This window comes from Onychostruthus taczanowskii, unplaced genomic scaffold (genome assembly GCF_017590055.1).
Source record: "Onychostruthus taczanowskii isolate IOZ18803 unplaced genomic scaffold, ASM1759005v1 scaffold49, whole genome shotgun sequence".
NCBI classification, from domain to species: Eukaryota; Metazoa; Chordata; class Aves; order Passeriformes; family Passeridae; genus Onychostruthus; species Onychostruthus taczanowskii.
This window is the reverse complement of record NW_024502458.1, coordinates 1,415,353-1,440,008: the sequence shown is the minus strand read 5'-3', so window position 1 is coordinate 1,440,008 and position 24,656 is coordinate 1,415,353. Positions and strand designations below refer to the sequence as shown.

Genomic DNA, 24,656 nt, shown 5'->3' with positions numbered 1-24,656 from the left:
AACAACACTGAAAACTCTGCATAAAATCTAAGGCCTGCTCAAATTTCTGGCAAAACCCCCAATGACTTCCATGAAGCCAGGAGCTACTCACCTCCTGTCTCAGAACAAAGGAATGCTACCACTGAATATGGGTTTAAATGTCAGCTGCACTGCAGCACACAAAACACACCTCACTTTTTCGCAGCACCGAGCTACCAACTCCCAGGGCTGCCAGCGCTGCTGAGGCCACAGATGCTGCTGAACTAAACCCAAGGCAAACAAGTGTCAGCCAAACTTTTCTCCTTCCCTGACTGCTCTATTCAAAACACGGGGTGGGGGGAAAGGAGAGGGGGAGGAGGCACAGATTATGTTTCAAATGAAAATAAATGCAGTTGTTCCCAAATCAGTCTCCAGCTGTTGTTTGTCATCCTCTCCAGGACACAATACAGGTTGTCACTACTTGGAGGCACAGATTGCCAGCTAAGAAGGGTTGAAGGACAGGAATACACAGGTTACACTACTGAGATAGAGAAAAGCTGAGTGTAGAAAGCCTGCATCAGCCACCTGCACCACACGCTTGAAATTTCCTGAGCATGTTTTAGTTAAATTACACTAATGAACCAAAATAAGAAAAGCTGAGGAGAGCAGGGAGAAAAAAAGAAAAGACTGTCAAAAAACATACCCACCAATAGTAAAGAATCAAAAATTAATTATAATTTTAACACTTTTTTTTAAGAATTAATGGGTAAAAATAAGCTCTAAAAGGTCTTTAGACCCATTTCTTAAAAAGGCAGTCTGTGTTAAATACAGTATTTCTCAATGGATTATCTTCTACCAGATTTTACTCTAGTATGTAATGCTGATCATCTAATTTCTGGTCCAAGATTGCTGACTTCCCATGAGTGCTTATTGCTAGGATTATCATCTTTAGGAACTACAGAAATTATTGTATAATAAATAATGGTTGATGAATCAAGCATGACTTCACCATTGAATTATGCAGCTTCCCTCACAGTTGCCTACACTAACAGAACTTTAAAGATTAGATGGTTTAGCAATAGAATTTAAAAGTGTCCTTGGTAATGAAAGACACATTCAGGAAACTGAAAAGCTTTTGAGCTATTACTTTAGTTTGTTTCAAATCCCAGAGTAAGGAATGGAAAAGGCAGCAACTTTTCTCTCTGAAAATACAATTACAGATTTTTACTTCTCTTTTTTTAACCAAACTCCCTAACTGGAGTTGCATTATTTATAGTCCAATTGCTTTCAAGGCCACAACACATACGAGAAATGCAATGAAAACTGACAGCAGTATGGATCTGCACTTTGTAAAAGAGGCTCTGTGGTTACATCTTTAATAATACTAGTGAGAGAAAGAAAAAAAAGGAAGCAATTTGGTGAAAATGTCAACATGCAACTCCACACAGGTCTGATTTTCCACACAGCATTCCTCTTGCTGAGCTAGTGTTTCAGCCAGAGCTGATGGCACAAGGTACAGCTACACAAGTACACATACAAAAGCATAAACACACAAATAAATTACCTTGAATACTTTAGAAACCATCATCACTGTTAGCAGAGCCTATATATAAATGCCCTGCAATAAATGCAACCTGCAAAGGGACTTTGCTTCACCACAGCTCAATGTGAAAGGGTAAACAATATTCCTTTGGGAAAGATTTTAAAAACAAATGGGTGACTATATATTAAGTGTTTCACACTACTGTTTTTGTCTTTTGAGAACTCTGCTTTGGCTGGTTTGCCATGTTAGGGAGTAAGGGGAAACCAGCTGAATATAAACTGTTTTGGAAGTTTGCATCTGTAAACTTCTGAGACAGCCTGAGGGAGGTGGTGATAATTCAGTATCTTATAATAGCAGGCAGCACAGAGATCAAAGAGAGGGAAGACTTGGCTGGAACTTACTATGACTGTTTGACTGTGTGAGGTTCTAGTAAAAATAAATTTTTTTTTATGCCTAAGGAAGACTGTCTGAACTGCAGCCCTGCACACCTTCCACTTTGTTACAGCCACAGTGCCATAAGAGCCTCCTGCTGACAATACATGTCTTTGATAAACACCTGGAATAGATGTGAAGGTTTGGCTACATGTGCATGGTCTTCTCCTTGAAAATACAGTTTTTGTTCAACTAAAAATTGGGCCTTTTTTTTTTTTTTTTTTAGACAGAAATTTGTTCAGATGCACCATCTCAGCATCTGAACTAAGGTGCCAGTACTGAACACTGACTTCTTATAAAAAGCTAAAGCAGACTCTGTCACAAAATCTGTGTTTTATTTGTGTGGGATTTTTTTATGATGTTCATTAATTATGGCAGACTGCAAGCGCCTGGGTGTGATTTTGTCTCTGGGAAGACTCTGGAGGATGGCTGACCTGTACACAAATACACTATTTCTTTCTGTAAACCTAAGACAATTGTACATCTAGTACTGAACATGGTTCTCCAAATGCTACTTAAAATACTGTTGTGCAATTTTTTTTTTCAGAGCATCTACTGCCAAAGAGCAGCTACAGTACTTGACTTCAGATTGCTATCTATGTCCTATCACAAGGGCAAAACAGCAAGCGATGAAAACCAGAGGCAGATGTATCTTCAGCTTAGAGAAACATATTCAGACAAACTACATGGTGTTCGTGATGCCTATTCTATTTCATACAGGCTTTATGCTGCTCCTTTTATTAATGAAGTATCAAAAAATATTAGGGTCTGATTGTCTTGAGGTGCTCTTCCTTTTACACACCCCACTGCATAGCACAATGGTGCTGTTAGACAGACAGGTCTTGTAATTATCCAAGAGTGTCAAACAGACGTGGAAATGGCTTTGGACTTAAATCATATCTAACTTGTTATGGGCGTGAGCCCAGGGGGAAAAAAAAGTGTTTTCTTATCCATAAGCTACAAATCATTTGATACTCTAAATCCCAATTAAGCTAGTGCTTAAATCCTTCGCAAGCCAACAGCTACCTACCTTTGAACAAGCACATCAAAGCATTTTGCTGAACTATGGCTTTGGAAAAGAATGCAAGGCCCACTGTGGATCTTGTCTATCTGGATTTCAGTAAAGCCTTTGGTACATCTCCCATGTCATTCTCCTAGAGAAGCTGGGACCCCATGGCTTGGACAGGTACACTCTTTCTGTGTTAAAAACCCCCTCACTGCAAGAAAGACATTGAGGGAACTGAATCCAAAGTCCCTCTCATTGAGGGAGAGTGTCCAAAGAAGGGCAACAGAGCTGGGGAAGGGTCTAGAAGACATCCTGTGAGGAGTGGTGGAGGGAGATGTGGATATTTAGCCTGGAAAAAAAAGAGGCTGAGGCAGGACCTTATCAAGCTATGCAACTGCCTAAAAAGAGAGTGTAACTAGGTAGGGCTTGACTTCTTCTCCCAGGTACCAGATGACCAGGAGAGAGCACATGGCCTCAAGCTGTGCCAGGGGAGGTTGAGGCTGGACATCAGGAAGAAATTCTCCACTAAAAGTAGGGTTAAGCATTGGGCTGCACAGGGAAGTGGTGGAGTCACTGTCCCTGGAGGTGTTCAAGAAACAACTGGACACAGTGCTCAGCGCTATGATTTAGTTGGCATGGTGATAATTGGTCTAAGGTTGGGCTTAATGATCTTGGAGGTCTTTTCCAACCTTAAGGATTCCATGACCTCAGTAAGTGAAAAGGATCCAGAAAATATTTCCTCCCCTAAAAATAAATAGAAGTATGACAGAAGCAGAAGCGACATCATCCTATACTTGTGCCAGTTATGGCCTAGGTGCTGAAATGACAAATCCAGTAAAAATATCTATGAAAAAGTGATACCACATTTATATTTTTGGAATGGGAACGTAAAGAGGTTTTTTCATCCTGCATCAAGACATCCAACATTGTTACTGTCAGTTAAACCATTTGCAATTCTGATTACACCACCACCTTGAGACTCCATGCAAAAAAAAAAAAACAAAAAAAAACTCTCATCAATTAAAAAGAATTTACCGATTAATTTGTTGACTTCTTTAAAAAAACTTTTACTATCTTTACCAAGATTTTTCAATATTATGCTGAAGATTGCATGTTTCAGATCAGTAAGGCTTTTTACTGCCCCCTTTTTCTGTCTGTTTCAAAGATGCTGATTAATCTAAGTTACTACATATCAGACATTTTAATTGTGAATATTTCCAAGCTCATGTCTGCCTTACATCTGCATTCTCCTTTAATATATAAATATTATCACTGTGTATAAAGCCCTGAAAAACACATCACAGAGAAGAATAGCCTGTGTTGTATATATACGGCAGACAAACAAAATTCCATGGAAAAACACACACTGTAAACATCAATGCCTTCCCATTGAGGACAGCTGCTGTAACACAATCCAGGGTGCCTGCTGCCAGGATTTTCCACATGAGTGCATCTTCTTTTAACCGCTGCTCAAACATTGGCTGAAAGAGGAGCTGCTAGACTGAACATGTGTCTGCGCTCCGACGACAAACACACGGCACAGCACTGGAATGCAGGGCAAACCTCGGGGTTTGGGCGGGAAACGAGCTGCCCGCTGCCTACCTTTGGGCTGAGTCCACAAACACTTCTGGGCTGGCTTTCAGAAATGCATTTTATACTTTCCAGCGAGAAATAAGTGAGCGTGTTTGTAACCATGCACGCAAGGCACAGAGGTTTTAAGTTGAAGTTCTCAATAAATAAACCACAAGTTATGACAGCAGTACAAAATATACATCTCCTGTTGCAGCCAAGTAGAAAGGAAGGACAAACCTATCACACACTCTTTTGCCAGATTAAATAAAATAGATATTGGCAGAAAATTTCAAAGCCATAAAATGCTGGGAGGAGGAGGTCATCATAGGTCACTGTAGAAAACTTCTTCATAATATCAACAAGATGCAAACCAAGTCATAGATTAGACAGAAAACAGAATCAGGTTGCCCTGCACAAAAGGCACCTCAGCTGCCAAAAGTACAAGAGCAATTAAGGAGCACAAATCAGCTTAAAAGCAGAGAGGAATAAATGGTGTAGAAAAAGGCAAGTGCTCACTTGAATTAATGAGTTTGTAAATTAACATACACACACATTTATCCATACACACACCCAACAGCCTTCCACGATGTCAGGGTAAAGCATCCCCACTGGACACAGACCAGGCTGAGGGGTCTGACTGACCCTGGGCTCAGATGCCCTCAGTTTACCCCAGCTCAAAGGGCCAAGCTGATGGTTTTTCCCTTGACTTCTGCTGCATACTTCCTGCTACACCACTGCAGAAATGGAAGCCTTTTTCCTGAATTTCCCAGGCAATAAAATTACTGTTGATACCACTATTGATGCTTGACTTATTTCTTACAAGATAAGCTCAAAAGCATTATAAATTTAGAATTCTAAATATGTACCAGCCAAAGCAGACACAGTATTATAGTAAAAGTTGTTTTAACTGGCAAAATAATAAAGGTTTCCTGCACAGATGAGAACACTCCAGGATACCAGAAATCTCCTCCCTCTCCAAAGCCATCAACTGATCTGGTGTCCTCTCTCTGAGTGACTGAAGTAAACAAAGACATGGGCTGTGTGTGTGTGAGAGAGAAAGACTACGTACAGATCAAGAGAAAGGATTCAAGAAAAAACTTGAAGGATTGAAGCTTCAAGGATTTATGGGAACACCTTCAAAATTTTAAGTGTACTTCTAGCTTTGCAGAAGGGCTTAAAACTTTGTGTAGCCAAAGGACTAGGAAAACAAATGGTTAAAAAGAGATTCTGATACTTCCTTAAAGTCTTGTGATTCAGCAGGGCCTAACTCAAAATTTATGACCTTTTTGAGGCTGGCAATGCTATGATTACTCAACCTGGCTCATAGTTGGCAGACATAGTCCAAACAAGAGAATTGGAGAATCTCAGTTCTAATCCCTGATCATTTACAGGGATTCAGCTGGATCTGATTCAGCAACACATGCAGGCACATGCTGTATGTTAAACAAAACGTTACCTCCACTGAAGCTATTAACACTCAGAAAGCACTCGAAGTGCATGCTTAACCAATTACCTAAATTGGGGGCTACATGTTCAGAAGACAGCTACTCGCAAAAGTGGTGAATTCTTCCTTTGGCTTAATTGCCTACTCAGCTGACAGTGTCTGCTGTTTTGTGGGAAGCATGGGATGGTCAAGACCAGAATTACTGTCCAATAAAATGCATGAGACAATATTCAGTTGAAGCAATAAACAGAATTATCAATGCAGCTACAAGGGCAGAAGAAACAGAAAGCACAACCAGGCAACTCTCTGAAACCTTAGAAAAACTCTTTTGGCTCCACCATACCTTCTCTCAGAAAATGTTTGCCAAAAACTTTCAGTTGTAGCATATCTTTAGGTTACTGACAAACTCTGTTAAGTCTAGTGGCTCCAGTCTTTGCATGATTTAGTCCTGTAGCCTCTCAGCTAAAATTAAGCTTGGGGATCTTTTTTTTTTTTTTAAGTAGAAAACCAAAACAAACCATGAAAACAAACTGTTAAAAGTCTTAACAGAAGACAGAAGGAATCCCACATTGTTCTTAAGACCCTTTTGGCTATAAATAGCATCATCACACAGGTAGAGTTAAAAAACACATGAGCTGTGAGATCTGTTTTAGAAGTCTTGATGAAATTTCATTTAAAGAAGAAAACTAAATGGAACAATGATGCTGAAACATGAAAAATCTGAATACAGAAAATGGACAAAGGAATATTACATAGAATAGAAGCACAAGATGTGAAGTTACCAGTTCCAAATATATGAGTGGTTTAACACCACTTGCAATACTAAAAACCTGAAGCTGTCCTTTATGCTATAATTGCCAGGTAAACACCAGTACTTTCAAACACACAATCAAGTAAAGTTGTTCATTAAAAAGCCCCACTTTCTAGATCTCTTAGAACATCACCTAAGAAAATGGAAGAGCCTCAAACAGAAAAGTAGCAAGAAGCAAATAAGTGTATGAGACCATATTCATTCTTCTGTGAAGCCACACCATTTAGACATCAAATTCCTTTTGAATTTCACAGAAAGATGTGAACCCCTGCCCAAAATGTTAAAGGGATCATGGCATACTTTGCTGTGAGGAGGACCAGTGAAGTCTGCATCCCTGTAAATGAATATCCACAGTATGAGGCAGAGATGAGAAGGTAGCTGGCAGGGGGAAAGCTCAGCATGAGCACACCGAGGGTCAGACATGGCTATGCACAATCAGACATTTAATGAATTTCTGCAGACAGCTGCTTACATAACTGTCAAGCTGTCCTACCAGCCCTTCAAAAGCACTGAGGCATTTCCCCTCCTTAAAGGAGGGGAAAAAAAGCCCACTCAGGAAGGTAAGAAAAGCCAAACTCACAAGCTGCAATAGTCACAATTACTTATAATAGCTTATGACTACATGGATTAAGGTTTAATTATTACACTGATGCCATTTGTCTACTGTTGGATGCGCAGAGAAACCAGTTCTAACTTGTCAGAGATGATGGACTCATGTTTTCTAATGCTTAAAGAGTTTGCCCTTGCCTTTTGCCAACAGTATATTTCCCCAATTAAAGGAAGTTATTTTATACTATTTTAAACAAAGGTTGAAGAAATTTGCCGTAGGAACAAACTTCCTGAGCTTCATTATCCAGAGCTTTAAAATGACTGGCAAGCTTCACTTTTGAGTCATATAAGTTAATTGATGACACCATAATCAGGTCTAATCAGGTATTCTTTCTTCCTGGTAAATACAATCCAGGATACCCTGAGGGATTCTGCTAAGCACAGATGTAGAGAAAAGCACACAGAAAAAGAGGACAGGAACACATTTTTCAAGATGTCTTTTCCCCTTATTCAACTGTCGAAGAGAACAAACGCATTGTCCAATGGAGATTATAAATGAGCCTCTGCCCAAAGTTAAAACTGAACTTCTGAAAATATACCTGCTACCACTTTGAATTTCATCCTTCAAACTTTGACAACTTTTATCCTATAACAAATACTTACAAGAGAAAAAAGTAGATGTAAATTATTTTAAAAAATACAAGACATTATGAAATTATATACCTTGTCTTTCTGGTGGAAAGAAGGGACAAAAGGGACAAAGGAATCCAGCCACTGATTTATTCACGGATTTGCCAAGTCTCATGACAAGATGATGAAAACCCTTTAACTATTTCCACCTGATGGAAAATGTAGTTTAACAACGTTATAGGAAGGCTCCAAAGAACATATCAACTACCTTTAATAAACCAAGACTAATTAGCACATTTTGCAGCTTACTTCCCTGCCCATAAGGCAGCAGCACTTTCCCGCTCCTGAACGCATCAAAACCAGAGTTCAAATGCAACAGCTAGGAGGAACAAGTATTAGAGAAGAGTCAATGATGGATTCCTACAAAATTGTAGTAAGACGTAATTTCAAGAAAATTATTTGTTCAGGCCTCATGTACAGCTCTCTTGTTTTGTCCCTTAATGGAGATAAGTAAAACATACTGACTGCTGTCAGAAAAATTAATTACTTTGACTGATACTCTAAGCCTTACATTGTCAAAGAACTGCTGCAGTACCTTTCTCCCCATCTGTCCCAAACAGAGCTGTTTTCCCCTCTATAACCTGGAGTAGAATATACAAAATTTCATATTGGAAGCAGACAGAGAGATGCTGGAGGAGGAAATGCCTAGTTCAAGGTTAGTGTAATCTCACTAGTTTGGGTGTGAGTGAGAGTGAAATATTCACTCCCTGAATTGAAACATCCATCAAACTGTTGTATGAAAGCAGTCTGAATCTACCTGTCAAAAAGAACAGAAAAATTATCAGGAGGACAGGGGTTGTCTCCTGGTGTCAGTCATTCAGTGGCTGTAAAGATACTGGCTTACTACAAGAAGTGCAAACAAGGCTGAGAAAACAGCCTGGCACAGCCACCTCCCTCACAATTTCATTGCTCATGTGGAGTATACCTGTATCTTTACTTTTGTAGGGATTCTCTTCGTTAAACTTCCCAGCTCTCTCTAATGAAAGAAACAGTTTTATGCACAGGAGAATTTTAAAAACCTGGTTGCTTAACTCCCTTTGTGGGTTGTAAGACTTTCACTTCAGTGGAGGAACCACCTGTGAGCTTTCTGTCTTCCTCCTATCCTATACAACTGCTCTGTTAATGAAATGGAGTATCATTTAGACTTAACTCCTATGAAATTGAGGTAAGGCCAGACAAGAGGTTCAAAAGTCCTCTGGGGATGAGTGACATGGAGACAAGAGGATCAAATAACCCTATGCAGCAGTGTATGCACATCTGCACAATGTTTTCTTGTTGATCCATCCTGGATAAGGAGGTTAAAATAGGGGAAACACATGGAAGGACTAATCACCTGAATCTTTTTATTCTTTTATGACAGCAAAGTATGCCATATCTGATGAAAGTATTATTCAGCCAACAATAATGCACATGGCAAAATGCTGTCAGACACGATAAGGAAATATTAAAAAAATGCAACTTCTGAAGTATCATAATTTTTCAAGGAAAAAGCCACTTTCTACAATAATGACCTCAAGTGAAACATGCTAGGAGATGGCAACATAAACTTCAGGATTATCACCCCTCTGATGTACTCTGTTTATATCCAGTTGAGGACTCAGTGGTTCCAGCACCATTATAACTTTCCTCATCTTTCAAGGGTTCTTCCTTTTTCTTTTAATAGTTTCCAGAAACCAGGGATATTCTGACATGCTAAGGTGACAGAATGCTATAGGTAACCTTGTTCAGCAGCAGAATGCTTAAGGTCTATCAGCTTTTAAATATGTGCTCTCTCTTAACAGGAAACAGATTCCAAACTAAGAGTCAGATAACATGTTAAGTTGTTAACTTCTTTTCCACTCTGCATTCTCTTCTGAGACCTATTCTCACCATGGACCTATGTTTGAAATTGGGTGCAAAGCTGTGCTCAAGACCTATGCTGCAAGACTTTTTCCATGATGTGTTGTGACAGATAAAGAATAAAATCACCTTACTTTACAACTATAGTTCTGGAGCCCTGTGCTCATGCAACTTCACCTGCAAGGCAAATCGAAGAGTTTCAAATTCCTATTGGGAGTAGTTGGATCATTCAAACACAAAGCAGAATGACTGAGGAAAAATACAATCACTTATCTGGCCAACTTGAAGTTTTAATGCATCCCCACAAGTCCTGGTGGCAGTAATTGTACTGAATCTTCAGTAAATGCATTGAACATCACCCAATGGTCTTTAGGAATGCAAGGAGCAGGCCTCAGAAGGATGGAAATAAGGCTTCCTGAGCGCTGGCCTATCTCATGCCCAAAACAAATTTGGAGAGGTCTCCTGCTCAATCTTTCTCAAGTACACTTTCCAACTAAAATCCTTCGTATCCAGAGTTTTAAAAATATATATTATGTTTAGATTTTCTCTTACTTCACAATACTGAGGTGATACTAACACTTGAGTCTGTAGGTGACAAGTGTGGAAAGCACTGCAGTCATCTCATCTAACACTTACATTATCATATACCTACATGTATCTGTATTTTTAACCTTTAAGACTGAAACAATTTATCATACATGCTCCGATTTTTTTTTTTACCCTTCAAAATAAGGATTACAAATAAATCTTTGCTGAAGTTCTAGCAAACAATACTTGGAGCATCAGTGAAACCTGCTGAAATGAAAGACTGCACTCATGCCACTCAGCAATGCTAATTTGGTTACCCAATTGCCTATTAACCCATAGCTGAGCAACTCCAGAGTAGGGAAATTTCATGTATAACATGACTGCCCCCTTGTGCCGAACTAGATCCCCTTCCATTAGAAGTATGATTTCTCATGTCTTAATATGAAAAAACCCACTAAAGCAAGTAATTAAGCTAGCTTCTTAAGTATGAAACCAGAGCTATACAGTTCTTGTAACTGTAAAAGCAGTAAGCTAGGGATGATAGAAAGCAATTTGGAAAAAGCACTGCACAACACCCAAATGAGAGGATCTTAAATCTCTTTCACATTTATTAACAACATAGGAAAAAAAATAATTAAAGCAAACAGCTTTTTCAATCTCAGAGGCTGTTTTCTTCATGCAATCTCTTTGTCCACAGAATGACCTGGGTGGAAGGGATTTTTAAAGGTCATCTAGTTCCAAACCCCTTGCCATGGGCAGGGACACCTTTTACTGAACTGGGTTGCTCAGATCCCCATCCACCCTGGCCTTGAACACTCCCAGAGATGGGGCATCCACAACTTCACTGGGCAACCTGTGCCAGTGTCTCACCATCCTAACAGAAAAGAATTCTTTCCTAATATCTGATCTAAACCTGTCCTCTTCCAGTTTGAAGCCATTCCCCTGTGTCCTGTCACTATATATCCTTGTAAAAAGTCTCTCTCCATCTTTCCTGTAGGTTCTCTTCAGATACTGGAAGGCTGCAATAAGGTCACTCCAAAGCCTTTTCTTTTCCAGGATGAATAATCCAAATTCTTTCAGTCTTACCTGATAGGAGAGGTGCTCTATCCCTCTAACCACTTTGGTGGCCCTGTAGTTCAGTTATGAAATGAATTCAATGAAGTCAAACAGCAGGACTGTGAGCTGAGCTCGCTGGGTCAGACACCCAGCGTGACCCACTGGCAGCTCTGAATGCAGAGGCCTGGGTTCAACGTATGAAACAAACTTCACTAGCAAGGGAAAATTCCCAAAGGACCTCAACAGTCCAACTGGGCTCATAGACAGAAGAAACATTCACTTTTCAAATTATTTGGATGGAAACCTAGGAACTAGGAAATGGCAAAGTTAATTTCCTGGGAGTTACTGCTTCTGAATATACAGCCACATAGCTCCTACAGGAGAACCAAGGTGTCTAGAATGCAGCATAACAAATTTAATACCAGAAAACGATGAAGCAGTCAAGCCAACTGTAATGATTTGAGTCTGAAACACACCAATTTGCCAACAGAATTAAAGGCATCACATTCCAAACATAAACACATCCAGCGGTATCACCAAGATCAGCTGACTTTCCTCCCATGTCCTCAGCTCATTTCCTCCTTCTGTCACTGCTGATACGGCTATTCCTGTTCACCGAGGCTTACATCCTTCAATTACTCTCTTTCCTCTTCTCTCATTCTCCTACAACCCATCTGCTTCTCCACAGCATCCCGAAGATTTGTCCCCTTCCTCTCCAACCCTCCCCAGTCCAATTCATTCCAGCCTTTCAGTGAGCTGACCAAAGGGAGCACAGATGGGACAAGGGTAACACAGGAACTAAGGTACAGCTTTCTGACTCATTTTGTTTTCCTACTACCCAGACTCTCTCCTCCTCTTTTTTCAATCTCTGTACTAGACCGGTCACTACTGCCACATGCACTTGGAATGTTTTCTCCATCAAAGTGTAACTCTGTAGAGCTATAAATCACCTTTCTCTACTGAAAGTTTTATATGTTCTGCAGTCTACACAAATGCCTTGCCTAATCAGGTAGGAACTGGACTCGAAACTTGCAATTCAGATGTGAATATTCTCAGACTTCAGACTCTTTGCTTGTTTTTATCCTTTCCTCCCTTCCTCTCTTTTTTTTTGTTTTTTTTTTTTTTTTTTTTTTGGTTGCTGTTGTTATCTAGGTCTTTCTGACACAGGGACATCTTGCATGCATAAAAAAGTTATTAACAAACAAGAGACTCCTGTCATTCAAATAATTTTTAATAATACATTATTCTCTCAGTAGATCTGCAAACTATACTGACTACACCTCCACTAGGTATGATTTATATTGAACTGTTTTTGTGAGAAGTTCATACCTTTAAACTGTGCTTCCCTCAGAAAGAGTTCCTAGCTGTACCATGTCTCAGATGTGCTATTGGTGGAAACACTGCAAGGTCTACAGTATACATTATTTTTCAGTTCATAACTCACAGGAAAAGTCTGAAAGCCTTCAAGCTTTCAGACAAAAAGACAGAAACAATTAAGAGCTCTAATAATCTGATCCTGCTGTTTGTAGTCATTTAAAATTATTCATGTGTTTCAATATGGAAGTGATTTAACATAATTTAGCAAACCTGAAACCTACATTAAGATGTAATAATGATGAATGGATGAGACCCGGCACACACACTTAGAGAAAACCTCAGAGTCCTGCAGAGTAAAGGAAGTACCCCAGAAAACCTGGCAGGTGCCCCAACGTGGGTGGTCTAAAAAAAAAAAAAATCCAAACCAAAAACCTAACCACCCCAAACCCCCCACAAAATTCAAAATTAGCATCTGAAATCTTTACATAGGCAGAATTGGGTTAGGTTTCTAAAATAAAAAGCAGATGGACTGAGAGCACTTTCTAAGTTCACTGAAGAATAAATACTATGGTTGCATCCCCTCATTATTTATTATCCCAGCAGCCAATTTGGGACTCAAACACAGCTATTTCTGGTCTACTACCTTCCGGTCCTTGGCATAGGCTCCATATACACCAACCACACTGCAAATCCTCTGGGACAAAGCACAGTGCAAATCTTTACCATTCCTTTCAAACAAAGACATTTCTCACAAAATCTAAAATTTTTTAAGTTCTAAGAAATTAAAAATCAAGAATAATGAGTGGCATGTCAACTTTTTAGTGTGTTTATGACAGTTAGAACACGGATAAAGCTTTGTAACATCTGTTTAATTAGGCACCTGACTTCCTGTTCCTACTGCATTACCCATTTATTTTATGGGATGGGTAATAACAAGAACCATTAAATGTTGCCCAGTTTTAAAAATAGCTAAGAGTATAGAGTGGAAAGAGAAAATAAATACTTTTTCTTTTACACTGTAGTGAGGAATATTGTGATATTTTGGGGTTCTATAATAAAATAAAAATTATGAGCTATTTCTTAAGTATTAGACATTTCTATAATAAAATCATATCCTTTAAAAATGAATTTGTTGGTTCACAATTTTTTTTTGTTTGCTTTTATTTAAAAAAATCAAATTACATATATATTGGTGTCAAAATTTTTAGCAGCACTGGTATGACTTTGGTATCTATGAGCTGTTCTCAAGTTACAGACATTGCCAAATAGGTACTGATTAGGAAAAAAAATAGATACGAGGGCTCAACTGCTTTTTCAATTAAAAAGTGTACTACATGGAAAAAAAATCAAGTCACGAGGATAGTTCAAGTACATTTCACTGCCTGAGTGTTAAAGGTTTCAATGAAGTGAACTTAATGTCAGACATAGACAAATAAGTAATTTCAAGTACTACAAGATCCAGCTTTCTGTTCACTGCCCTTCTTATTTGCTCTGTACCAACCACAAAACATTTCTGGCATCATCTGGTGTTTTCCAATCATCCACTGGCTGGATTATGGAATTGGCCTCCTTGGAAGTGCCATCCCTCAAAAAAACACTGCACCTACAAAGTGCATGCTCACAACCTCTCGTTACCCAAGACTCATGTAATGAATGTTACATTTCTCCTGTGCTCTGCTCACTTCACCAACTCTGCACAGGACATTGTGACATGCTGAACATTCTCTGCCTCTGTTTTCAAGGCTGTAATTTTTAAGGGTCCAAAATTCCTGAAAGATCAAGTCCCTGGGAGCCACACCATTTAACAAGTCCCCTTTTCAGAAACAATCACATTTCTGTACCAATGACGCTTGGCTGCAGAGGAGATGGGGCTTGGCTGTTGGGCAGGCCTTGATCAAAAGGACATGAGGACGGACCACCATCACCAGCAGTTACCACTTTTTGATCCATTTCCCTTTTGACATTATACTCTGCATTTTACGTGGGAAGAAAAAAGGGAAAAATGAACACAAACACATCAGTTTTCCTTGGGAAAGACAGACATAAAGGAGTAACCGGCCAAGTTCACAATAACAAGCTTCTGTATTTATTTTTATCCCAAAAAGCACTCAGTAACCACAGAACAGAGAGGGATACAGGAACCTGAGAAAAGCACAGACCAAAACAACCACAGGCAATAAGTCAGCTTAGCTTTAGTTTGCTAACAAGCTGACAACTAGTGCAAGATATTTAAGGTATTTTGTCTGCAAGACAGTGAAAATACTTTAGCTTTTCCCAGCTGAACTTCCTGCTAGAAGTAAAACAAAACATACAGTTCTACACATGGGGATGACAAAGTCCTCAAGACTCTGAGTGAGATCACAACTATACTCAGTCCTTGCAGTCACACAAAAATCAATTTCAGTCAAGAATTCCATGATCTCCTATGAGCTTTCTATCCAGAGCAAGTGCCAAGACCATGCATGCTGCACCTCACACATTCAGCATCCAGGATGATGCAAAGAGCTCCCCAATTTACAGCTCTGCTATGGATTTGGCAAATGTTTAAACCAAAACCTTCCACTGCAGTAAGCTTTGCTATGCCAGTCAGGTGTTAATCACACTTGGCTGTGTTTTTAACTTCGGAAAAAGATCATCAACAGTGATCAGAAAGAGCAGCTGCAGAAGAAATTGTTTAATGTGTCAATGTTGTAATTGAATTTCCAGAGAAATATAGCAAGAGGAAAATGCTACATTTAGTCTGAACTGGGTAGTGGTCATACTGGGAGCAGCATTTGCTTATGAAAAAAACCTGCAGCAATTTCTTGGTAAAACACTGAGAATGAAGTTAATAAGAAAAATGTATTGATAATACAGTCAAGCAATTTTCAGGTCACTTTTACCTACAGAAGGTACATCATGCAATTTCCTGGACAATTACAGTATTATGCCATGTGAAGTAATGCATTTACACCTCTTGGAATTGTTTTGCTGTGCATGAACACTTTACAGAAAGCATTGCTCTTCTGCTGCATTATTCAGCAATATTTAAACCAGCTGTTGATATCCATTTTTCCAACCAAGTGTACCTTAGGACAAAAGATGCTCTAACAAGACCTTATCAAAATTAGCAATCCAAATATTAAAGCACAAAGGTCACATATGCTATTGGTTTTAAATACCATAATGTTCCAAGCCTGGACTTGATAGCTGAACCTGGAACTAGATGATTAGGTCAAAAATACACCAGATGAACTATTTCCTTGTTAGGCAGTGCTGGTTTCCAGCTCTGCCCCAAGCACAGACAAAGATATCTGTGACTGCACTCACATCCACAGCCATCATTTCATTAAAGAATTTTAAATTTTTTTTAAACAAACACTGGTATTTTGACCAATATTAGACTATTTTTTTTTTCCTAAAAATGCATTTGCTAGTTTGTATCTGCATATGGAATAAATCTCAGTGGTCAATGATGTCTCTTGGCTGCCACATACTGACCTTGACATGCACTCCTACAACCTCGTACTGATACCAGGCTTTCCTGCTGGAAAGCTCTGATGTTGAATCCAGTATGTTTGCTGCACAGATTTAGCAATGTCCATGCGGCATCTGTGGGCATAATGTTGCCCATAGATTTTGGAGTATTCTAATCTAAATGCTACTTACAAGTACTGAATTTCACAACTTCCTAACTTTGTTACTGCATTGGTAAAAAACTATTAATTTTTGTATCATTAATAAAATGCTAAATGTAATTAAACAGATCCTTTTTATCAGATAAAATAACTCCCAATGAAAGTGCACACATTATAAATTAATCAAGTTTTTAGCTTCTTTTGGTATATCCAATGTATCTAAACAAAAAGTAAAGCCATTCTCCAGCCTCATAACAGAAAAACTTGATTCCTGTCTTGCATTTTAATTCTGGAATTAACTCAAGACAATGATAAAAAATTTAACCTTTTTTAATACTAGATAAAAGTTGAGTATTTTTGTCTCTCCCATTCAATAAAAATTAAAATAAAAAGGTTTTGCACTTATCATTCTGCATGATGCCCAAAGTAAACAATTATAAAAGTTAGTAAGTGGGGAGTTGCTTGTTGTTTTTACAGCAGAGGAATCCTGTACTTCTGAATCACTAAGCAGCTGGAGTCTGGTTTAATTACTCAACATCAATCAAGATGTAAAGCAGCACCTGGAGACCAAGGAATGCAACATTCATCTGCAATACAAAAGAAATAGCTAAGCTATCTTAGCTTCTGCCTAGACGGTTTGTACACTAGAAAAAGTCAACACATTACTTTTATACCATGTCAGTAACATAAAATAGCCAAACAGTAATTTTGCACTGCACTTGAATGCATCAGTGACAATTTGCAGTAAGAGAGAAAGGACCATGAGAGTCTTATTTCATACAGGTTTGCAACCTCTAACACAGAAGATATTTGTACAGTACTGACTTCTAGCAAACAGCAACAGTAGTATGACAGCACTCCCCACTCCAATAAACAACAGATAGAAAGTTAACATAATAAAAAGAGGAGATGTGGAATTGCAAACTCTAGGTTCCTGCCTGATTTTTTTTATCTTGTTAATTCTTTGATACAAGTCTTTTACTGTGATTATGCTCATATTAAAAACACAGCACAGTAATGCTGCAGCTTGATGGAGTGCTACAGCCTTTTACAGCATCAAAGGGAATCTGATCATCCCTTCTGGTCTTCAGAGCTATAGACATAAACTGCACACTCTGTCTAATCTATGAAAAAAAGCAACCACCCACCACAGTACACAAGCAAATCTCCCTGAAGATAAAAGAGGTAAGTAACCACAGGGACAGATGTTCACCACACCACTCATTGCACTGTCAGAAGCTGCTCAGTTGCTGCAGTGTCGAGGGTGAAATAAGACACCAGGAAGAAGTGCCCAAGTCTTCAGCACATCCCAGGTTAATCCACATATACAAATAAATACTGTAAATAACTGCCTGTATTACAGAAGACACAGTCAGTCAACTTCAGCCAAGTATGCCATGAACATCAGATGCAGAACACAGGAACAGTTTTCTGTGCTGAGATCCCCACTATTCCATATCATACAAACACAGAAGAGGCATCAGCTCAAAGGACTGCCAGGTGAGGCATAGGATGGCTGAATATATATATCCAGATGCAACAGCCCCTGCTAATGTCACATTTGTCTCTGCACAGCAATAATAATGCCATTCCATACAAAAGGGAATAATTGAGGGAAACAGTCCTCCCCTTTTACTATTAAATCAGCAGATTGCAAGCAGAATTCCTAAGGGAGCTTGATGACACACTGAAACATGCTGAATGAAAAAGGATGCTGCCCAGCATCCATCAAGCACTGAAGCCTTTCCTGTTGCAAGTCAAGCAAATGACGGGAAAAATGGCATGTGACAGTAACCAGTGATGATTGAACATTAAGCTCTGGTCTTAACTCAAGGATGGTCTTACATAGCTGCTATCACTTCTCTTCTTCTAATGCACCCTGTCATTAATGATAAAATGGACCCCATGGAAGTCATGGTTTAAATGCTGCTAACAGCATTTCAAAGGGAATACTTGTGACAGCAGAAGCCAGCTCTTCCATCTGGCCCATTTGAGAGTGAAACTGAAATATTTCCTCAGACTTCAGAAGGTAATTTTGGTACAGAAGAAGATAAAAGCAGGAATCTTTTACAATATGACCTAGCAAATCAAAGCAAATAGGGATTCCGCTCACTGATAATCCAAAAGAAAAGAGACAGTTATAAGACAAATACAGCACTGTTTGTTCTAGGCAGTGTGGTTGCATCTCTTGCCAACAACCTATATATTGGTAATTAAAACATAGAACACTTCATAAAAATATAAAAGAAAAGAGAAAGAAAACATTATTTCCAACAAATGCCAGTGGTAACTGCAGCACCATGGACACTGCACTTAGTGTTTACCAGCACACTTTATCTCAAATATTTCAAAGTGATCAAAAGCATCCATTTCAAACATTCAGAAACATCCATCTGTTATCATGTTCTCTTAGTCTGGAAACTATTAAAAAGCCCTAAATCTGTTTGCTTAATTATTACATCTATTACACTGTTTAACAAGGAGGGGTTTATTTTTAAAATGTCGTGACAGAAGGCTTTCAGGATGGAAATACACTTAATAACAAAAATGAAGTGCTTTTTATTTTTAATGTAAAGCTTTCCTTTGAGTGCAAGCCTACTGTATAAAATCTAAGATCACATCAGTATACCTCTGCAGGAAACAGATTATTCTATATGTAAGTAGACAAGCCCAGTGCTTAACTAATTAAATGCATTTTCATCACCCTAGTTATGAGGTACATGAAACATCTGGGGAAGAGTCATTAAAACATCAAGAATTATTGTTATTTTGATACAGACAATAACAGGATCACAAATATGCCATGTTAGCTAATGCTTACACGCAGAAATACATGCAGACAGCTGGATCCACACTAATGCTGAAATTAATCAATCACACAAACACAGGGCAAGAGCCTCTCAGTAACTGAGGCTCAGCTACAAGTAGCATCAATTTCCCACTGCTTTAAAATGCAAATAAAACAGAAGAGCCAACACAGTGAAAACAGAGCAGGAGACAGTCCGGGAACACACTGGGAGAAATAAACCAGTGAGAAGTCCAGAGGAGAGGGGTGGTATTGCTGCAGTCCTATTTTCTATTTCGCTTTTACAACACAACAGACCACAGCAAGCATTAAACTGAAGGGCCAAGTTCTATCACAACATACCGTGTACTGCATTTATTTAAACTGTTATGGTTCATTTTATAGGTTGTCCTCTTTGAACATCAGGCCTCAATGTCCTTTAATTATTATTTTTGTTTCCTCAAAGGGGTGCAGATAGTGGTTAACTGATAGAGTAATCTTTCTTAATGAAAGATTTCTCACTAGCAATTCCACAGAAGTAGGGCTACATTAAATACAACAGTTATTTCAAAACAGGTTTAAAATAGTTAGACATATGTCCTGCCAAAAAAATCCCCCACACCTGCATTTTTATTATTGGACACAGAACCAATTCTATTAAACTCAGTGAGAAAATGCATCTACATTTACCAAAAGAGAACGATTTTTGCATAAACAAGCAGGGCTTTGAAATTTAATTTAAAGGGAAGCCTTATCACAAAGGTTGAAAGTTGGCATTTACTTTCCAGGACTAGTAAAGCCAAATAACTCAGCCTCATTGGGTTTTAAACCACAAGGATGGCAAGTGTTTGCTTTTCAGTACTACAGCAGGTGCCCCCCACTCTTCTGACGTATCTGTGCTACTTGTCAAAGGAAATATTTCTCATACTGTTGACTAAAAGTCACTTTCTAGTTGCATGTCACATATTAACTATGCAAAATTTACTCATGTATTCATGACTTTCAAAAATTAATGTTTATTCTGGAGTCACCTTTCTGTGATTAATGGATAAGTTAATGCACATGTTGCAATAAATATATAATTGGCCAGGAAATAGTTCCATGAATCCTAAATCCATGCATCCTCAGGTCAAGCGTTTAACATTATGTTTGCAATTCTGAAAATGTCTTTGTGTTTCTGTTTCTCTGATAGAGTATGTACCTCTTTTAAGATCTCAAACTAGATATATTCACACTTAATTTGACCTGTCTATACTATAGCTGGTGCTAAACTTTGTTGAGTACTTGGGTTTGCATTGAAAAACACAGGATTTTCACTTACTTTTTGACTAACTGTCATATCTGGTGATGATCTGATACTGTTTAAGGCCTTTTAATTAACTGCATACAAAGTAAATGCACTTCCAAGCAAAAGGTAAAGTAGTTCTCAGGATTTACATTTGGCCACATATATTTCAAAGAGACACATTTAAATAAATATTTCATCCAGCTTTACATTTCATGTAATTCATTCAGTTTTGAATCTAAACCAAAAGTCTTAAAAGAATCAATGAATCCTATCTTCTTCCACCCTAGCAGAAACTCAATTCAAATGTGTGGGGGACACATTTTGTACTGTCCCATCATTCGTGCCTTAGAGCAAAAAGGGAAATTTCAACAAAGGCTACAACCAAAAATTAAGGGAGTAAAAGAAAACTATCTAAGTTACTGAAAGTCAAAAATGTTCATTTGTTGAAGTTCTTCATCTGAAACACATTATCTATAGTCTAAGGTCTCCCACAAGTAGTTAACAGAAAAAAATTTCAGTTACTACACAAACTGGACTTAAATATGATAGAGTGCCTTGTGAAATGTATTAATAAGAAACAGCTAAATAATTCCCAGACTCAGAAAGGATAATGGAAACTCCCAGCACACAATTTATTAAAAAAAAAAAAAAAAAAAAAAAAAAAGAAAAAAAAGAAAAAAGTCTACAATGTTGAGGCAAAATAAACTTTTAAAAAACAACATAGAGAAAACATCTAGATCTGGTTTTGTTGCTCCATTGTTCTTGTCTAAGGCTTGAGGAAATTTATTACTTCCTCCTCCTGCTTGTACTACTAAGAAATCTTCCAGAATACAAGTCTCCTAAATCCCCTGCCTACAGACAGATGTACACTTGGGTGAATCGGATGAAAATGCAAATACCTTTGCTTGGGGACAGGGAAGACTCCACCCAAACATTTTCTTTTTCTTTAATAAATGCCCTTCCAAAATGGCTCTATAAAGTATTTTTGTGCTTTTCTGCTAATTATAGTGTATAGGAAGGAGGCCTGCAAGCTGGCAGCAGGCATTTCTGCATGTTTTGTACCTCAGAAATACAAGTATGCCAAGAATTTTCATCTGTGGTTTCACTGCAGAAATCCTCAGATTTCTGGAGGGGAAAAATTGTTTCATGCCTCTGCTGGAGGATATACTGCCACACATCTACTATGGCAAACAATTAACATTTCTCAGGATTTTGAATTATACAATGTCAGAAGATTTAGTTTTAAAAGTATTTAAAGAAAAATCTGAAGAAACTCTTTTGTTTTTTAGAATAATCTGAGAATCTGAAATACCATTTTAGCATGAAAGTGGAAAATCATCTTCCAGAAGAGAAAATACCAACCCCTCCACACACACATACCCCCCCCCACCCTATTTCAGATCTTTTTTATTTTCATATACAACAAAGCAATAATAATGATCACACAGCTTTTCTTCCATTGTAGAACATAATTTAACCATTAGAGAAAGTGCTGCTGAAATGGAGAGACTTGTATTTCATATAAGTAGCATTTAAAATTTTCACTTTACAGCTACTCCACTGGAAAATGGTGGAGGGAGTAACATAACCTTCACCAGGCAAGTACTCCCACGCATTGTCTCCTCATAAAAATCTTGAGGCTATCAGCCTCCAGCTGCCCAGAGACATTAGCTAAAAACTAAATCCTTGTGTCACAGCCAAGTGAACTTGTCTTTAGGTCAGCATGAAGATTTACTGGCACTCAGAACAGGATACACCAACGTCAAGGTGAAAAGGGTTTGACGCAAACATCTGAGATATTTGAGCCCTACCAGCTCCTCCCACCTGAAGTGAGAAGTGCCTTCTGAGAAGTGCCTTCTTTTGTCTAAGTCAACCAATGCACAGTTCAGCAGGCTGGACTTACTGTGAGATGTGAGTTATTGGGGTCAGCAGGGTCTCACCCTCCAGGTCAAGCTCATCAGCAAAGCTGCTGGTCCTGATGAAGGGTCCTGTGCTCACATCTAGAAACGCCGGGCTCTTTTTTACTGTGGAAAAAATGTGCAGAGAACACTTCAAGCAATAGCATTTGTCTGCAGCTCACCTGGACCCCTGAAATACTGTAAATTTTAAAAGAATACTGAAAACAAAAGTTGCTACCAAAATTGCACGTACTGCAGAGTTCACAAAAAGCAAAATTTTAACTCTTCCTCTGCCCAAAGTATTTGAACTTCTGGTGAAGATTAAAACTAATATTTTATTCCTTTTTTATTTTTATTCATACTCCTGATACACTAGAATGTTCAGTATCTATATGATGGAGGGCTTTGTGCATTATTAAGAGACAATCTGCTGATTCCCTCTCACACTAAGGCATGAGGCAACTCAACTTTGGGCTCAGAATCAGGACAGGTGGCAAGATCTCCAGCTCATCCCAGCCAAGGTTCTTATTGGGAAGGTTAATTTACAAAACTTCAGATATTGAAAGTTTTACTGGCAGAGTTGCTTGCAGATCAGCATTTTCACAGATCCAAGAAATCAGGGAGGATGTTACAGCTTTCATTTTTAAACTCAGGCTCTGAAATTCTGTCAGATAGTAAGAACACCAAGTGCTTTTTCCAACATGGCCCTAACATTTGTCAGAGAAGCCAGAACATTTGCATATAAATAAAACTACTGGTGTGGTTACATGACTGTAAGTAACTTTACAGAAACTAAAACTTGGTAAACATTCCATATGAATCATAGGTAATTGTGACAAGTCCACAGTCAGTCTAACTGGCTGGAATACTCAACAAAATAACTGTAATGTAGTAATTGATGAAAACACTACTGTATTCAATAAAGTATTTTATAACATAGCAGTAAATAATACCCTGTCAAAAAGCCCCACAAAACCTATAGCTGATATTTCCTGATAATAGAAACTGGAATATCAGACAACAAGTATTTTCTTTTAATGCAACCATTTTACTCAGGTAACTGGGTATTTTCATACGGCAGAAACGGATCTGAATTTAAAAAAAAAAAAACAGAAGAGAAAGTATTATTTCATCTTGAAGCACATGGCTGTCCAAACTACAAATGGAAAGTCTTTATACTCCAGAAGTTGTAGTAGGAAAGGATGACCTCTGAAATCAGTTTAAAATAAATAAATAAATATGAAAACTGCTAGGAGATACATTTATTACAAGGAAGAGCCACTTGTAGCACTTAAAAATTAAAATGTTGTAGCAAGTTTTAGGAAGCATTAACTTCTACTTTTGCTTTTAGTATCATACTACTATTATAGTATCATACTATTTAATCACTTTGCTGTAGCCATCACTCAAAAACATGGCTGTGAAACCAGCAAAATAATTCCACATAGAGATGTGCAGTGAAATGTCTTTCAAACAGAGTTCTTCAGGCTTTCACCAAATGAGTTTTCACTGTTTTCATTTCTACAAGACATAAATGAAACTTTCCCAATTTCTATCAAATAGAGACTCACTAATGTTTTTGTTTTCCTGATGGAAAGTGATAAAACCTGCTGAACCTAAAGCCATGTAAAGGGTTTGCTGAGCACTCGCAAGACTGTGCTCATGAGAGACACAGCACACTCCACACACAAGGGGATCTGCAGGAACAGCAATTCCTGGGTCAGTCACAGCTATTGCTGTTCAGTTTCGTGGGAAGGGAAAGAAGGACAGGCAATGAAAAAAGAACCAGAAGTATGGGGATTTTTGAAAGAATTCTGAATGAGTTAGAGATGGGATGTCTGAGTTTTTAGATAATGTGGTTTATTTTTCTTATTTTTTGCATAGGTAGGAAGGGTGAGTTTGGCTCACATCTTTACTGTACGGTTCAGAAGCTTATAAGATTCCTAGTTATAAGACTTTTAAAGGATTTATTGACTAATAAAACACTGCTAATAAGGATATTTATGTTTTTGACCTAATCCTGAAGTATTTGGTCTTAAGGATTAAGTCTTACGTAACGTAAGTCTTATGGACTTACGTTACAGTGTAAGTTTTTTTAGTTAATCATGTTATGATACATAAACCTACAGCATTGCATTCTAAACTCTTTGTTTACTTTTGTAACTATTTTTATTTTTTCTGTATTCTAAACTCCAAAACTCTAAACCTTCTTCTTCTTAACTTAACATGTTTCTGCTTTTAACTATTAATTCACATTCTCGCTTCTAGTACCTAAGTCTGGAAGCCTTTTCCAATATCTCAAATCAAATCCTGCATTTAACCC

The 24,656-nt window shown here is 38.2% G+C and overlaps 1 protein-coding gene across 5 annotated transcripts in view; it reads right to left on the bottom strand.

Annotated features, from left to right (window-relative positions):
- The window catches only part of KCNQ1 (potassium voltage-gated channel subfamily Q member 1), a 333,024-nt gene that overhangs the window by 208,313 nt on the left and 100,055 nt on the right, over positions 1-24,656 (bottom strand). For all 5 annotated transcript variants that reach the window (XR_005953446.1, XR_005953447.1, XM_041415143.1 and 2 more), the window contains one exon: positions 22,339-22,459. Coding sequence is in view for 3 of the 5 variants with exons in the window: in XM_041415143.1 (XP_041271077.1) it covers positions 22,339-22,459 (121 nt within the window). In the remaining 2 variants the exon portion in view is untranslated. The remainder of the gene's footprint in view (positions 1-22,338; positions 22,460-24,656) is intronic.